A 17,485-nucleotide genomic window follows, 5' to 3' on the forward strand; every position below is an offset into this window, starting at 1 on the left:
GCGGCCTTCTAGCCCGCCATAGTTACATTAAAAGTTCGCGCGCTCCAAAGCCGCTGTGGTAGGCTCGCGCAAGAGCTCGTGGCAAATTACGGGCCGAAGTGATGCATTTAACGCATGTTATGGGATAACGATAAGTTGAAGATTGTGCCGACCGGAATGTCCAGCTGGCAGATTTTAAACAAATAACGACGAAATGGGTGCAACATTGCGATAAAACATTGCACCGCAACCGACGCACAACAGATTCTTCCCTCCGACGTATACCTCACCTGGGACAACATATCCCCAAGAACAAACGCGGTCCTCAGGATGTCCCCACAGTGTCATCGTGTCCTCGTCCTTCAAGGTGTATACTCAGAACGTCCTGAGGATGACACTGGAGGACTGTCCGTGAAGTGTTATTCAGGTACGTCCTGTGCCCGTCCCTGTGGGTAGATAGCGGGACGAGAAATATTACTTTGTTTAGTTTACCTGCTACACCACTTCCGGAATAACTTCCGGAAACACCGACCAAACTGGTGGAGTAAACATATTTGTGGAATAAAGCCAAGGAGCCACAGAGGTGACAGAAGAGATGTCCGTTTAATGCAACAAACTGAAGTGGAATGAAAACCCTCGCTCAAGCGCGATCACGAGGATGATGCGTAGTGACGTCATTGTGTCATCTTCCTCAACACACTCCCCCGCGAAACAATTCCGAAGCTCACGCAGTGTCGCCCTCCAGCCTGTAAAGCAGCTGAATTGGTCGGGTTAACATCCTCCCGTCCGCCAACCTTACACGGCATGACCGTACTCTGCCGTCTGCACTGACGAATACCTCTTCGACTCGACCCAGAGGCCATGCTACTCGGGATACATTTTCTTTAGCGAGGAGTACGATATGCCCAACCTTGACGCCAGTCGAAGAGCATGGCGGACAGATATTCGCCGATCGCAAGCACAAGATGTATTCCCTGGTCCATTTCGCCCAAAGAACGGCGGTCAGGTTTTCTTGGTAGGCCCAGCGTCTTCGGAGATCACCCGACGTCGAGTTGCCCGCATCCAATGGGCGGGGTGCTGGAAGGGCTGTGAGTCTTTTCCCCACCAAGAAGTGAGCAGGTGAAAGCGCTTCGGAGTCGCTTGGATCTTCAGAGATGTAGGTGAGGGGTCTCGAATTGATGACAGCTTCCACCTGAGTGACAACCGTAGCTAAATCCTCGAACCTCAGCGTGCTCTTTCCCAAAACCTTGCGGAGGGAGGTCTTGACGCTGCGGATCAACCTTTCCCAAAACCCTCCCCACCAGGCAGCACGCTCCTCAATGAAACGCCAAGTGACTCGGTTCGATGTAAGGAGCCCGGTGACTTGCGAGTCCTGGGACAGCCGTGCCAGGGTGAGGTCTCGGCGAACACGTTTAAATGTGAGGAAGTTGTCAGAATAGATCTTCAGCGGAACGCCACGTCTCGCGATAAATCTTTTGAACGCTTGCATGAAATCCTCGGCCGACATTGACCTCGTGAGCTCAAGGTGAATGGCCCTCGTGACGGCGCATGTAAAAATGAGTATGTAGGACTTGCATGCTCCACCAGTGGATGACTTGTAATAAAGTGGTCCTGCATAATCCGTGCCAATTACCTCAAATGGTGGTGAGGGAGATACCCGATCGCACAGCAAAGGGGCCATTGGCTCAGTACAGACGCGAGCCTTGGCGCGTTTACAAACAAGACACTGATGGAGGACTCTTTTGACGACCTGTCGACCTCTAATGACCCAATATTCTTCTCTGAGTTCGGCTAGAGTCTCTTGAACACCTGTGTGGAGAAGCCTTGTATGCGTGCTCATCACTAGCAAAGCGGTGACTGGGTGATCCGTAGGGATGATTATGGGGTGCTTAAGTGAATCTGCGTATCCTCCATACTGCAGGCGGCCCTTCATGCGCAGTATACCATGCTCGTCGCGGAAGACGGATGTATTCTGAAGAGACTTATGCTCGGTAGGTTGATGGCCGAAAGACTGCTGCTGTGCCACCACTATCCAGTATCTCCTTGCAGCTTCTACTTCTGTGGTAGTTAGAGCTCCCGTTTTGTTGGTTTGCTGATAACGAGAGTTGTGTAAGAACCTCTGTACCCACGCCGTGACACGCAGCAGCCTAGAAAATGAACTGTAGTTGAGTACCTCAAAAGGGGGACTCTTCACGGTAGTGTGACCGAGGCAAACGTGTACAGGTCTTGCTTCGTGGTGTACACCAGGCGAAACTTCGGTGGGCGTGTGCCAAGCGGGAGGCCACGCAGTCTTGTCACACAACCACTCCGGTTCGTTCCACCAGCAAGGACTGTCCACGATGTGAAGACAAGACGTTCCCCTTGTAAGAAGATCAGCGGGATTGTCCCGTCCCGGACAGTGTCTCCATTGGTCAGGAGACGTAATCGACTGAATTTCTGCGACTCTATGCGCCACAAACGGCTTCCATGTAGTGGGTGCCCCATAAATCCAGTGCAGAGTAATCTCTGAGTTGAGCAGCTGGGGAAGTTGGCAGCTGGTGGATACCCGGACACCCTCATCCAATCTGTGTCAGAAACCCTCATCACCGAGATGCGGCAGGCCTCGACCACAGAGAGGAGGCGGCCCGAAGGAAGACCAGTCTGCATTCCTTATGTACATAAAATTTCGCACAACATCAAGAAAGTAGCCGAAAGACATGGTGTCCCAGTGGTCCTGTCCGCTCCGGTGAAGCTACAACAGCTGTGCTCCAGACTCAATAACCCCAAGCCACGCCGGGGTTGTGAAGTCCAGCATAAGAGGCCTTTCGTAAAATGTGACACATCTTTGGTTTATAAAATCCCTTTGACCTGCGGCAAGTACTATATAGGGCAGACTGGAAGGTGCCTTAATGTTAGGTTACTTGAACATGCGGCTGCACTAAAAAACACGCCCAGTGGTCACCTTGCACTACATGTAAGGGATTGCGGTTGTACACCGTTATTTGACCGCACGTGCACGCTTGCCAAGCATCCCAATCAGACAGTGAGGGAGATACACGAGGCCTTCAACATTTTTCAGCATGGTCCCGATTGTGTTAGCTCCCCTTCAATAGCCTTGTCTTCTGCGGAATGTGGTTATCTAACTGACAGTCGCACAGATCGTGATATCGCCATTTGAGTGTGCTAACCCTGCTGTCATTGCTGTTGACGTCATCATATCTTGTAGTTCTGATGTTTTTGTTCCTTGCATTAAATTTCGTCAGTTGAGAGTAAGCTGTTTCTGTTGTCGTGTCTCCTACTTTGTCCGACGTCCCCCTTGGCAGCCTAAACTAGTAATGTCACACCAACTACCCCAACTTTGCACTTTGGTAATCTCTGAGTCTGTCCAAAAGAGGACTCTTGCCTCACGAAGCGATACGGCGTTTGTCACGAAGCTGGAAAGACGCGCGGCTAAGATTGCGCCCATCAATTCGAGCCGTGGCAGTGAAGTTGTCTTCGTCGGGGCTACTCTAGTCTTCGCGAGCACAAGTGTTGCTTCCGCATGCCCGGTGCTGTTGCATGATACGAGGTAGATGACAGCGCCATAGGCTTGCGTGCTGGCATCGCAAAAGACATGCAATGTCTTTGCCGCCGTAGAAAAAGCCACCGTGGCAATGAATCTTCGCGGAATCCTGATACGAGAAAGTGTATGCGCTTCATTGCACCACTTGTGCCAAACATTCGTCGCTGGTCATTCGCCAGGTCTCTAATGGAGGTAAAGGCTCTTTCACGTGGGGGGTTGAAGCGTACCAGAAAAATCTTAAACAGTCCCGGTCGTGCTTATCCAATACAATTTGTAGAAAAGCCTTCTCCACGTCTGCTATAAGGGCTACCGGGTAAGTGCGGAAGCGCAAGAGTAGCTCCAGCACATCCGGGTTCAGATTAGGTCCAGAATGGAGAGCTTCATTAAGCGAAACGCAACCAGATGCCTTCGATGAAGCATCGAAGACGATGCGGACTTTGGTGGTTTCCCGGTCTCTTCTAATTACAGCGTGATGCGGCATGTAGTAGACCGGTCCCGAATTGACTTCAGGGTCTGTAACGCGCTCTGCATGACCATTATTCAAATACTCCCGTATAGTCTGATCGTACTCCTGTAGCAGTGACTCGTCCCGCAACAACTTCTTTGTGATGGCCTGGAGGCGCTGCACTGCTAAGGCCTTGTTGTCACCCAGCGAATGCAGTTTCTCTTCATCCCATGGCAGACGTACTACGTACCGACCATCTTCGAACGATGCCGAGGAACCAAATCGCTGGAGCACAGTGTCGTCATCTGGGTTAGACTCTTCGCGGTGGACAATGCCCATATGCTCTAGTTCCCAGAAAGCACGCAGCTGGGAGTCAATATCGCTGACGGTGTCTCCAGATTGTACCCCAATCTGCATTACTCCAATAGAACCGTCTTGCTTGGAGGCGTTCGCAGACAGGCCTTGTAGCGTCCACCCGAAAAGAGTTTCAACAGCTACCAGCTGTTCTGATAACCGAACGGAAGCGCCGGTGACGATCTTCCAGTAAAAATCACTGCCGATTAACAGCGAAACGTCACAGGTGGCTTTCGTGGGTTCGTCAGCAATGTCCAGACCCATGGTTTTCAGCTGCCTTGAGAGATCTTCATTAAGGGCTGGTAGCTTGTTCGAACATATTTGCTCGTATTCAAGTGCCTCGATCGTAACTGCAGGGTCCCGGTCAGGAGAAGCGAATTGGCTACACAGTACTACTTGTACACAACGGTATGTAGTACGAGAGGGAGCGACATTTCCAAGGGTGTGAATATGCAAGTCCTCAGTACGCAACGCAGTGCATCCAATCTTGGCCGACATATCCTTGCGGATAAAACTGCGCTGGCTGCCGCCATCGAGCAGAACTCGCACCAGGCGTCGTTGGCCATTCTCGCCCTGTACCCATACCTTTGCTGTTTGCAAAAGAATTTCCCGTTCAGGCTGCACTTTGGGAGCATGTGGGGCAGAGGACATGGTCGTGACGATGTCCTGAACCACTGCCGCGCTCGACGACGGAGCAGGAGATGTCGTAACGATGTCTGGAGTAACAGCGACATTGGACGACGAAGCGGAAAGGCCCTCCAGACACAACTGTGTGAGATGCCGCCTATTGCAATTTTGGCAACGAAGTCTGTAGCAGACGCGACAATCCTTCGACAAATGTGCCCGCTTGCCACACAGAAAGCAACGTCCTTCCCGACGCAATAGGCTCCTCTTGTCCGCTGCGGTCAGTGGGGCTGTACAAGCTTCTAGCGAATGCTCCTTAGACTTGCAGAGTACACACACCGCTGCCGTCGCGCTGGCTGCTAAAGAAGCAGCAGAAGGATAAAGGGGTGTCTTGCGGCGATCAGCAGTATCCTCCTTAGACGAAGCTGTCGGCCTGCGGACCCGTTCTCGAAACTCAATTTCTTTTTCAAGGAAATCCAAAAGTGATGACAGATCATCGGCCGTCGACGTGGCTGCCGAGGCGGTTGCAGAGTCGGTTCTGTTCACACGGTAGTATTCCAACTCAAGTGGTGAAGGTATCTTCCGAAGAATTGTCCGGAAAATGGTAATCGAATATTGGCTTCGTGATACACCCAGACTCTGAAGATTCCGAATTCGAACCGTAACAGCTTCATGGAACTTTCTCAAACTTCTGATATCATCAATAGACTTCACAGGAGGCAAGTCGAACAAAGAATCCAAGTGGTCGCTCACCAAAAGCTCAGTCTTGCCAAACCGTGTCTTGAGGATATCGACGGCCGTAACGTAGTTCTCGTCCCTGAGTGATAGCCCCTCTATCGCTCGAGCAGCGGGTCCGGTGACGAGTGATATCAAATATTTGAACTTGGTGACGTTAGAAAGTCTGGGGTTCTCATGAATACTGACACGAAACTGATCCCAGAAACCTTGCCACTGAGACAGCTCACCAGAAAAGGAGTCAATCCGCAACTTCGGCAATTTGACGCCGTCTGCAGGAGGGCCCACGTCTTGAGATGTAGCAGACGAAGGCTGTGGAGCACTGCCGACCTGAGCGGATGCCAGTCTCGTGGCACCGAGAGCGGTGTTCAGAGCTTCACGGACTTGAACCGAGATAGTGATAATAGATTCCGAGTACTGATCGCAGGCATCGCATTCTGCTTCCAAAGATGCTTCGTCGATAAGGGCCTGGATCTCTTGGTTGAGCTGAGTCAAGGTTGATGCTTTTGTTTCGAGAAACGTAAGCTTCGCAGTAAGCTGAGCAGGATCGTGGGGCGATGTAGCTATGAGGGTCTTCAAATCGTTGATGATACGCGTCACAGTCGCTCGGCTGGAAGCTCGCATCTTCTTCAGTCGTTCCAAGTTATCCATGACAACCTATGGCAGTCAGTAATCCTTGCACAAAATCGCCTCCCGGGTTTCGGCACCAGATGTGGAATAAAGCCAAGGAGCCACAGAGGTGACAGAAGAGATGTCCATTTAATGCAACAAACTGAAGTGGAATGAAAACCCTCGCTCAAGCGCGATCACGAGGATGATGCGTAGTGACGTCATTGTGTCATCTTCCTCAACAATATCGTTTTGTGTTTTTGGCCCATCCTTGGACCCAATTGACATTTTTCTCAAATAAAGGGTGCTCCAACGTAAAATTATCTGCCTCCGAAAAGGATGACTGTCTATGATACATGGAGAATGTCTTGTGGAAAGGACAGGAACGTGCGATTCTGTCGCACTGCTTTTGACTTTCAAAAGTCCTACCTGAATATCTCAAACCAAAAGGAGTAAGAAACATAGACTTTGCAGTGATACAGAACTAATACTTCAATCAATTCCTCGCTTTTTTATTTTTTATTTGCGTAATCGAACGAAACATGGACAGCTCACCCTTTGTTTTGTGTCGCAGACGGGCATGGCTACCGAATGCACGGAGGGTCGCGTAATAAGCAATAAATCTGTTTGTGTTTGTGTCTGTTCCTTTCGGAGTGGGTTCGTCGGACTTTTTTCTGTCTTTTATATTTCTCTCTTTTTTATTTCTATTCTACTTTCTTATTTCTTTTTAAACCGCTGTGCATATTGTCGGTTATGGAACGTACTGGAAACGAACAGCAAGATTTTATTGCGGCAGTTAACCAAGATGTATGGAATCAGTATGCAACTGTTTTCTGTGCAATAAAAAAACATTGATATGGGTTCTCTGATCTTAAGTGTGCATGCGGAAAAAAGGATACGAATATAAAAATGGTTCATCCTAGAACTGCTCTCGCACTCTTCTCAAGTTGTCCTCACGTAGGATCTGTGGATGATCTGAGGATACCATGGGGATGCTATACGTATAGTGCCAAAATGACATGTTAGGATGATTTGAGGATCAGATTCGCCGTCCTGGGGATGTCACCCCCGTCCATGCATGATGGTCTTAGGATATCCCTGGGATGACAGTGTGTTGTTGGGGTAGTCCACCGCTTTACTGCCCACGAGTATCGTCTGTTATCTGGACGACAAATCAGACATGTTCCTCAAAGCAGCAAGCATAGTGACGATATGAGCTTCTGCAGGAGACGCTTCATGGGGGACGCGTAAAGCGCATCACCGCCGGTACTCCGTAGCGTCAAAGTCATTGAGATATTTCGAAAGGTGATACACATCTGTACCAGCAATGAAGATTCTTCACTGCACTTCGTCACTTATTTATAACAAAAAGTAGTTCAACAAAAGAGGTTATAACAAAAAGTTCCAATTAGGGACTCGCGGCCGTCGCCATGTTGCCTTTTCCGTATCTGATGTCACACATGAAGTGCCTGCATAGCCACCCCCTTTGCGCCAACATAAGCAAGTTGGGATTTCTTTGCGAACGAGTTTTGCAGTTTGAATTACAACATGACTTGCACATGACACAGAATATCGGTTTTGCGAAACAAAGCCTCAGCGTAAACAGTGCTTTCCGTTCCGTCGCATAGGATCGTATGGCATCGGATTTGATTGACTGTAGCCATGGGCGCAGTCGTGCAGCCTACTCGTGTGACTTCATTGCGCAGTATGAAGCTTTACCAAATTCGCACAGGCGTCTTGTGTAGATGAAACTTGCCATTGCTCCCAAATTATGCCCCTGAAGGACGCAGTGGTCACAAAGGACGCCTTTACACACTCGACCATAAGTGAAAATAACATTTTGCTATAAAAAAATACCCGGGCGTTACGTACACAGCCGCCCATGCGCGCTTTCATCACATGTTTGTCTACATTGCGGAATGCGGGCGATTTCATAGGGCATTATTCGTGAATGTGTTCAACGCAGGCGTTCGCCTCATATTTCATGCATTCCATTGTTCGGAAGCCCGTAAACATGTTTACGGGTTTTCGAACACTACTGTCAAGATAATTCAAAACTCATTTTGTAGGTGATTGATTACAAACTATTCTCAGGCCAAAAGCGAGACCTGCGGAAAGCTTTGCGTACTCTGTTACGAACCAACCTCCTTCTTTCGAATGGAATCTGCAGCAATCAAATATCGACGAAACTGCAAGTAGCATACTGGGGGTGGGATTTGACCAGTTTGCCGACATAGGGACGCACCATCGCGATTTTTATCGTCGCGATTTCGCCCCGACTGCACATGCCTACAGACATGTACATGCAAAGAATAGTACACAGACGTGCACTAAACCTATTTTTACTGAGTGCTATTTGCAATATCGAGACTGCTTCGTCGTCCCCGCCGACTCCCCTTTCTCTCATGCTGCTATTATATCCGCTATCTAAAGAAGTATACACAGGTGTACACCTGAAAATATTTTTATTGTCCGAATTCAACAACTCACTATCTACTTTAATTACACATGGGGGAACAATCATATTCCAACATCTCAAAGCTTGACTTTACTACAAACTTTATAATATGTTAATATCAACCGATGTCTGATGAACAGAATCAAAGCGTGCAATAATTATTCTGTCAAAATAAACACTTAGATAATATAAAGAACGAGTATGTCTCACTTCTGTCCAGCTTTCGAAGAAATATAATACTCTATCGTAAGGATCAGCTTAGCGAAGCTGGGTCTGGCATATTTGCCTTTATCGGGACATTTTTGTTAGGGACATTCCTATATCTGGTTGCGTCGAATAATATGAGCGCTACTGCTCTATCTCTTTGTTCACCGATGACGTCCGAAGAAAGCCAAATATCTATCGAAACTGGACTCGACTCGTTGTGTTCAACGTGTGGTGTGCGTGAAGATTCGGAACATATTCTTCTCGATTGTGCGCGGTTTCGAACTGCTCGTTTACAACTTCGGAGATCACTGGACCGTTTTGATAACCGATCCTTTGACGTCGTGAAAGTGCTGGGCGAATGACCTGCGATTCATCGTCAGGATGCAGAGCGCTCACTCATCACCTTAGTTAAGAGCATACCAAAGCTCTCGTCGTTTTAGACGTTTCTTTCTCTCTCTCTTTTTTTTACGAGACCTGAAGTAGCTTGTCCCGCAGTGAGCGGGGTCACATCTCTATTTTTTTCTCCTATCATCATCATCATTAACAACAACAACAACAAGTGGAATTACGAGCTCGACGCCCGAGGTAATTAAAAATTTGTAACTACCAGCGGGGTGTCACAACATAGAACAATTTGCTTTAGTTAAAATGCACGTGAAGCGTTTGTAGAAAAATATCGACACTTTTTCATTCTAAATTGAACATCAACACAAGACACAAAACGGAAACATTTGCAAAGACATCGAAGTAATTGGGAACGCGATGGAAATTATACGAAACGATTGCCAAAACATGGTGCTCCTTCATTCAGTTTTTCCCACTCAGCGCATAGGGTGAGATTTTGTGCATAGGGTGAGAAGGACGGTTTTACGACTGCGATGGCCGGAGGCTGTTGTTGTAGCGAGCTTACTGGAGAAGAATCATATTCAAATTTAACATTAGATTTGTCTTTAATTTCGACACAAAGAGGGCCACATGTGAAAGCAAGTTAGAACATTCTAAGTATTCGTCGTAATGACAAGAAAAAATTCAGGACTGTTGTGCAATTTGCACACCATTCACTAATTTCTACACTTTCTGTGTTCTCCTTGACGGGGGACATGTAAACGAAAAGGTGCAAAATTTCAGTCAGTATGCATATTACCTAATCATTTTAATGTACGAACATCAAGTTCCGATTTGTATTTCATAAAGAAGTATAGTAAAAAGGGATAAATTTTTTTTAAGATCACGAGCATGCCGAGTGAAGACTAACATTTAACTATAACATGAAAATACAGAGTTGCTCGAAGTCTTATGTGTACATGAAACCACTTTCTAAATATGTACTTTCTAGCCAAGAACTTTTTCTGTGCACTGAGCTTTCGATTCGTCGTCGTTGCTTTCAAAGACTGCATCCTAAAGACGTCTTCCTGAATTTTTTTTACACCCTGCAAGAATGTGAGGCAAAACTATGTTTATGTGTGATAAGTATTCGTGAGTGAGATTATATTCGCTGGGTTGACGGAACTCGCTTTCACATAAGAAAACTGCCCGCCCCACCCTATCTACAAAAAATTCAGTGGCGATTTAACGGTAAGTGCGAGAGAAATGCGTTAGCAGCGCCTTTTCCGGTCCAAACTTGCCTTCCGGGTATCCACTTCCCGTCTAAACCCAAATTCTGATTGTCCACTTCCGATCCTACTCGACTTCCGGTTCTCAACTTCCGCTCTAACCTGACTTCCAGTTGTCCACCTGCGCTCTACATTTGAGTTCCGGTTCGACACTTTCAATTATTACATGTAAGTCAATTTAATAACCTTTAATTAGCATCAATTACTTACAATTACCCTTTAATTACCCAAGGTAACTGCAGGTTAAATGAGGTATCCTTAAATTTCATTTAATTCTCTTGTGTTACGTTTACTTGCTTTAATTACTCTCAATTTCCCTTTAATTGACGTTAATTACCTTTACTTACATTAAATTACCCACGGTAACCTGAGGTTACCCTGGGTAATCTTCAATTTCATTTAATATTTCTCTTAATTAGATATATCTTACATTCATTACCTTTAAACTCAACTTTCTTGCTTTAGTTGCCTTTAATTACCTCTAGTTAAACCAGCTCCCGTGGTACAGTGGTTAGGTTGATCGCTTTCCACGCCAAGACTGGGAGGTGACACGGGTTGGAGTCCTGTCACCGGCTGTGCTGTCTGCGATTTTTTTCTGGGTTTTCCGAACACTTTCCAGACGAATGTTGGCACAGTTCCCCCTGAAGTCGGCCCAGGACGCACACTAACCCCCTTGTCCCCCACCCTTCCTGCTGTCATCTGTCCACGTCTGTACGCCACTCATAGCCACAGTTGCCTCGCTGCGCTAACACGGAATTAAAAAAACTCTAATTACATTCAGTTGCTCTCACTTCTTACTCTTAATTACCTCCGACTGCTTCAATTTCAAATCATTCACCTCCATTTACATTTATCCTCTTATATCCCCTTTACATTTCCACTTATACCGCTCGATGAGGCTTCACCATCTCACACACGGACATACATACATACAGCTTTTTTCATTTTGACACTCCTAGTGCAAACGCATTAAAAGTAAGCTGTTCGACCACTTGGTGGGAAGAAATGAATGATGAAGCACAGGTTTCGCAATAAATTCTTATAATTTGCATCGTGTTCCTAATCATTCCGATGTCTTTTCACTATGCTGTTGCGCAATTTAGAATGAAAAAGTGCCAAAGGAACAACTCATTTGAAACAAAGGAAACTGTGCTATGTTGTGACATACCGAAGGTAGTGGGAAATTTTCAAATATTTTGCGAAATTCAATTATACTTCAATTAATTGTTTTCACTTGTTTTTGTTGAGAAGATTGTCCTCGCTCTGTACACCATGTATACCACGTATACCATGCTAACCATGCTAGCACCTGTATACCCTGCTAGCCACATTCGAATTCAACGATATAGCACAAAGCTTCATATGTTTGTTTACTTCGATACACTACGTGTTTTGCTTTTCACTGGCAGTAGGTTTCACTTCACAGAGGCGAACACTATCAGCTTTTTACTAAATTGTTCACTCTTTTATGGATCTTCTATGACAAATACTGAATAATCAGATAGATTCAAGATAAATTTTAAGTCATGATCAGTATTTTTTTTTTTTTTTTTCACAGTTACGTTGGGACTTTAAGGTCAAGCCCGCAACAACAGAAAAATCAAGCTCGTTTGCTGGTGAACTGCAGTTGTTAAGGTTGGTGAGTATCGACGAGTGCTCTTACAAAGGCTTTCTTCCGAGTGTCATCGATGAACGAAGAGATACAGCAGTGGTGCTCGCACTATTCGACGCAAACAGGTATAAGGATCGAAGTCTCTAGCAGAAATTTCGTGATATAGGAAAGTATGCGACATGTACTATTTGGCTTGCTATGTTAATCCAAAGCTGACATAAGGAAAGCATACTCTAGTTATTGGTAACGTTTCCCTGAATTTGGACAAGCACAAACGGATGAGACGTTGCGTTTGTCCTTTATTCATAACCCACCAGACTCAGGGCAATGTTAGCAAGAACTTGCCTGTACCACCTTGCTTGCATTTACTTTCTTTGTACTACAAGGCGTGCTCATTATTTCAATTATAGAAGTGTATTTCGATATACTACAGTTGTCCTTCAAGTAGCCATCCACGCTTCGAATCTTTCGCAGGCCGTCCTTGCTGCGCCGTATAGTTACTTACAACGAGACTCTTGGAGCCGTCATTTATCACCATGGAACAGATGTTTTCACTGCACTTGTAGCGCTGTGCAGAAGGTCACACTTTGCACATGCAGACGAACTTTCGTATGGAGTTCATAAGGTAGACTCGTGGTGTTGTCGACTGATTTCTTCAGGTCGCTCTCGAGCGATGTTTAGTCTTCGACTGGTCGAAAGAAAGCACTTTCACTGCATTCGACTGATTCATTTGGAACCCTTTCCTTCAACTCGGAGCGCTCTGGTGTACTCTCACCAACGCCATAAGTTGCGAATCTGGTTCCGATCACGTGACTTCACCAGCTTCTGTTGAGTGGAGTGTTTCTTTTCCGCCATGGCTGCCATGTTCTGGGTTTTGCGTGGTTTTGCATGTCGTTGTTTTGATTTCGCGATTCGGCTGCTGTGATGTCAAAAAGAGTTCGCTTGGCGGCTTTATTGGCACCTTTCGTGCTACTGTGTAGACTCGAGGAAACCAGTGACAGCAGCACTTGTTCGGATGGCAATGACTACCAAATGGATCAAGCTTGCGGGCGTTAAGTTTGGAGGACTCGTTTGTGAAGGAGACAGGATACCGAAGGTGACTGCCTATGTTGCTCGAACGTAGTCCAGATCTATTCTGACACGGGGGTGGGGAATGAAATTCAGATATGTTGGTAAATGAAACTATCAGCTCTCTTTTTCTTCTATTAGTTTGGCAAGACCTTTCGTTTGCCCCGACGCGCGTGCTACGACCTTAGACGCCAGTTTGGCAGGTCTCAGTTTTGGCTCTCGAACTCGCTGCTTGCGAGATCGCCAGGGAAGACGCCGGAGCAACATATTCTTGCGTTTCCTTGATGAGTTAATTTCCACTTGAAGGTACTGTTTACATAACGTTGGCAGCAACTGCCTTCACGTATGAGCGGGAGCGTAATGCAAAAATGATCGTGTAAGTCTTCAAAAGCGCAGGGAATATCGTGCGTGTGTCCGTAAACTAGCTTTTCTTGCATTACATGTCGTGTTGATGCATACTGCATAACAATGTTCTCACCTCTTCAAGCCCTTAGCTCTTCATAGGAAAGTTATGCCGATAAACCACTTCCAGGAAACAAACGCTGCGATTAGCCATATGCGGTAGAGTAATTCCAAAATACATAGATCCCCCCAGAGTAATTGCATTTTGTTTTTTCTCTGATGAGGTATATTGCAAATAAGGTATCTACGCGGGAGGTAGCTGTGCTCCATGACTAAAGCCCCTGGTTTTCTGCTGCGGCAAATTCAAAATTCTGAGGCACCGACTTGTAAATTCCGCGATTTTCCGTGGCAAGTAGTCAACGGCTGTTTGAAATAGAAAACACTTCATTTTCTTGGATAATATGGGAAGAAAAAATATTTTACAAAATTACAGATTCGAAGCACTGTTGTGGCTCAGCATTACATACATGATATATTGTGTTCTCCTCAGACAAAGAATGTTGTCCGTCGCCTGCAATCATTTTATGCTTGCTGAAAGACATTTTGACATCTACAGAGTTTATAGGAACGTTATGGGAAGGTTATACGAAGGAGCTTACAACATATGTCCCGTGGAAGTTACACCTCTAGGACACCCTTTTTGTTTCTGGGCTGTAGGCATTATTTAAGAGTTTTTAAAGGCAAACTCCCGAACATCAAATCAAAATCCCCCACTGCCACCGCTAAACTGCACACGGGATGGACTTCGACACTTCCTCAGGTGGAGTATGAACAATAAAGTTGGGCTTACGTTATGTTAAGTTAAACTACAATATGTCTGCGTTGGTCCTGCAGCATGAGCAATTTAGTAAAGCATGCTGCACCCCATGCAGGGAAGCCTCAGGTGAAGCCCATTTTCGGGGGTGTCGTTCATATTCTGCGAATACTAGGATAACCGGAAATCCGAATATTGGGTATTCGATTCGGGAATGAAATACTTTGAGTGATTGATATTTGATTCGAATTCGACAACTCGAATATCCGCGCACCCCTAAAAATAAGGGACTCCGTGAAATTCCGTGCCAAATGAAGGACTGAATGAATTCCGGATTCCACGATACTTCGCGGAATCGCGGAAATCCGGGGCCTTATTCATGACATGGCTGTCTGACATGACATGGAGTCTACGCTCCTATCCCTGATTGTGAGAGTACTAAGCTGTGCAAGCATTGCCTCGATATAACTTACTGCCAAGGATGCTGTGTCAGAAGATTTTGAGGAGGTGTGTTGATCCATATTTTGATACGAGACATAGTCATAAAGAACACACAATCTATTTGTGTTTGCATTATGCTAATACAGTGGTTCCCGCACCCCTCGCCGTTCACAAAAGGGTTACCCCGTCCATATTAACTCCAAAAGCAATACACGCATAACCATTAGGTGTACTTTATTGTTTCTTCCGAGTATTTTTTTTAAGTATCGTTTGTGGCGAGCAGCTTTACTGCTAGATAGCCCTTCTAGTACCGTGTGCGCCTATAAAGCAGCCATCATTAGATACCATTACTGGCGAAGATGTCCTGTAAATGGTACTACGGAGAATGCTCGCAAGACCCCATTGGAGGAGAATGTTACAAGATGTCATTCCCCCATGATATCCCCAAATTCCCACCCTGGGAATTCTCCACAGATTGAGAACACCTTTAGTAATAGTACCTTTAAAATGCTCACTCACTTCTCTACATAATCTTCCCCTCATGCAGCGAATGTATATCAGTGATTCACAAATGTATCGATGCACCGAGAAACATGTTATTGTGGTTGGCTCCGAAGGCATGGACACAACGCCGTTTTCATTTATGGTGAAATTCACATTTCTCAGAGATCCCCTTTAGGAGGCCCAGGCAGATGACAATCAGGCAGAGGTGCAAGGTCAGGGGATTTGGATGGATGCAAAAAATGCACTAAGAACACAGACCATTGATCTTCTCCTCTGCTATATGTGTCGAGAGACGTCAAGCATGTAAAGTCTCTCGACATCCGGCTCCCTCCTTAAAGGTCAGCTATGCCGATATCCCATATAGTCGAAACGGTTGTGATATTCTGAAAGCCCACATCCAGCTCTCCCCAAAATGCACCTTCATTCTCTCAGTTCGGTACAGTACCATGTCAAAAAAATAGATAATTCATTCCGAAACACACATGGGCGCAGCTATTTTTATGACGTAGATGCACCCGAACGGGCATTGTGACGTATACGCGCCTTCGTTCTTGTCAGTGGATTCCAGCTACGGCTTCTCGCGGCTTCATGTATCTGTGCTTGAAGATGGCGGACAGCCGGGTTCCACCGTTCCGCGATAAGTAAACAGTGCAGCAGCTGCGAACTCATTCGCGAACCAACCTCTGTGCGATGTTGTGACTGGAATTGGTCGTTTGTGTTTTGTGAGCACGTACAATTTGTATCAAGCCGCGTCTGCGTTAGCCCCTTTACAGCACTTGCCCATTGTAGAGACTGACGTTTCGACAGCCGTTTTAGCAAGAAAATGCCGACAGCGTTTGATTCTTGCAGGAAAAAATTGTGCCATGTATTTGAGAAACCGGATACTGCTATGGGACAAGTTTTACGTACGATTTATCAATGTGCCACACCGTCGACGATGGTATGTAACGACGAGAGACGTAAAACGAAATACAAATCACATTTGAAACTTTTTTGTAGGGTTCTGTGCATTTTCCAGAAGCTTTCTTTCAATCACACACTCCCATGTCACGCTGCGTTGTGTAGCACGCTACAAACTATTGCATTTTATGCCTAACATCTGGATATTGTTTGTAATGAGCACCGTAGCACAAAAACATGCACCCGAAAGCTCCAGAAGCCATGTGGTTGCACATTATGCAGACGCAAAAGAAGTACCAGAGCACATATTGCCACTTAGAAATGGTGTTTTTAGAAATGTGGGGTCTAAAGAGTTAGGGCATAGCATAGATCCTAGAAATCAGGTGCACCCTATCCTTCTGTAGAGTGCTGTTTCAATTCACAACTCAGCCCATGGGGTGTAAAAGTGTTAGAGGCAATTATGTGACTTGTCGTCCTGGGTGACATCACTGGCCAGCCTCGGAATTAATTCCGTGCTCAGGAATAATTGTACAAATCAATTTGTATTTAATATTTATCATGTAGGACATGATAATCAATATGTAAGTTGCAACCCTGTCTGCAGCATTCTTCATTGCCTCTTTCCTTTACAGTTAGAGACACGTTACCAAACCATTTGCAAAGGGCACTCTTACAGGGGCCGTGTAACTTGAGTTTTTAATTTATAAAATTTATAAAAATAAGTAAACAATAAGTAATATAAAATTTATATAAAATAAAAATAAAATTTATAAAAAAAATTTATAGAAATAAATAAAAAGGCTTCATGGAAGCAATGCGTTAGCATACCCATTGCATATGAAGGACAATTATATATGCTTGGACATCATATAGTTAATCTTCTGAACCATATGTGTGGCTGCAATCGAAATTTTTTTATGGGCATGCTCTACCTTCCTATTCCTACATGTGCACACGAATAACAGTGAATATATGTGACGTGGCAAAAAGCAATGCTAGACTCTACCATCATTGTGCCCCTTTAACTTTTCCACATTTATGTCTGGTGAACAGGGAATACCTCACTAGAAAAGAAGACATTTGTGCATTGTTTGGCATGCAAATAAATATATTTATTTACATTTTCCATCAATCAACAATGTTGTGACCTGGTGCAAATATTAATGTCAACAAGGAAAGTACTTACAAATTATTCCTATGTACTCAAATGCAGATATAACAATTCTCTTTTTGTACCTC

General features: G+C 45.5%; 2 protein-coding genes across 2 annotated transcripts; both read right to left on the reverse strand.

Moving 5' to 3' along the window:
- Positions 1-703: 703 nt before the first annotated feature.
- On the reverse strand, positions 704-2,625 carry LOC135384901 (uncharacterized). The gene is made up of 2 exons (XM_064614083.1): positions 2,525-2,625; positions 704-2,423 (listed from the first exon to the last, which is right to left on the reverse strand). The coding sequence occupies exons 1-2, from the start codon at positions 2,623-2,625 to the stop codon at positions 704-706; spliced, it is 1,821 nt and encodes a 606-aa protein (XP_064470153.1).
- Positions 2,626-3,653: 1,028 nt separating this feature from the next.
- LOC135384902 (uncharacterized) lies at positions 3,654-6,329 on the reverse strand. Its single transcript, XM_064614084.1, has one exon. The coding sequence runs from the start codon at positions 6,327-6,329 to the stop codon at positions 3,654-3,656; it is 2,676 nt and encodes an 891-aa protein (XP_064470154.1).
- Positions 6,330-17,485: the final 11,156 nt, after the last annotated feature.

The sequence above is a fragment of the Ornithodoros turicata genome, chromosome 2 (assembly GCF_037126465.1).
Source record: "Ornithodoros turicata isolate Travis chromosome 2, ASM3712646v1, whole genome shotgun sequence".
In the NCBI taxonomy this organism is placed as follows: Eukaryota; Metazoa; Arthropoda; class Arachnida; order Ixodida; family Argasidae; genus Ornithodoros; species Ornithodoros turicata.

Bases quoted from the DNA above. Each gene is read 5' to 3' on its own strand.
- LOC135384901 (XM_064614083.1), bottom strand. From the start codon at position 2,625: ATGCAGACTGGTCTTCCTTCGGGCCGCCTCCTCTCTGTGGTCGAGGCC. The intron at 2,424-2,524 runs GTATCCACCAGC...TGTGGCGCATAG, and splicing joins GATTGGATGAGGGTGTCCGG to AGTCGCAGAAATTCAGTCGA.
- LOC135384902 (XM_064614084.1), bottom strand. From the start codon at position 6,329: ATGGATAACTTGGAACGACTGAAGAAGATGCGAGCTTCCAGCCGAGCG.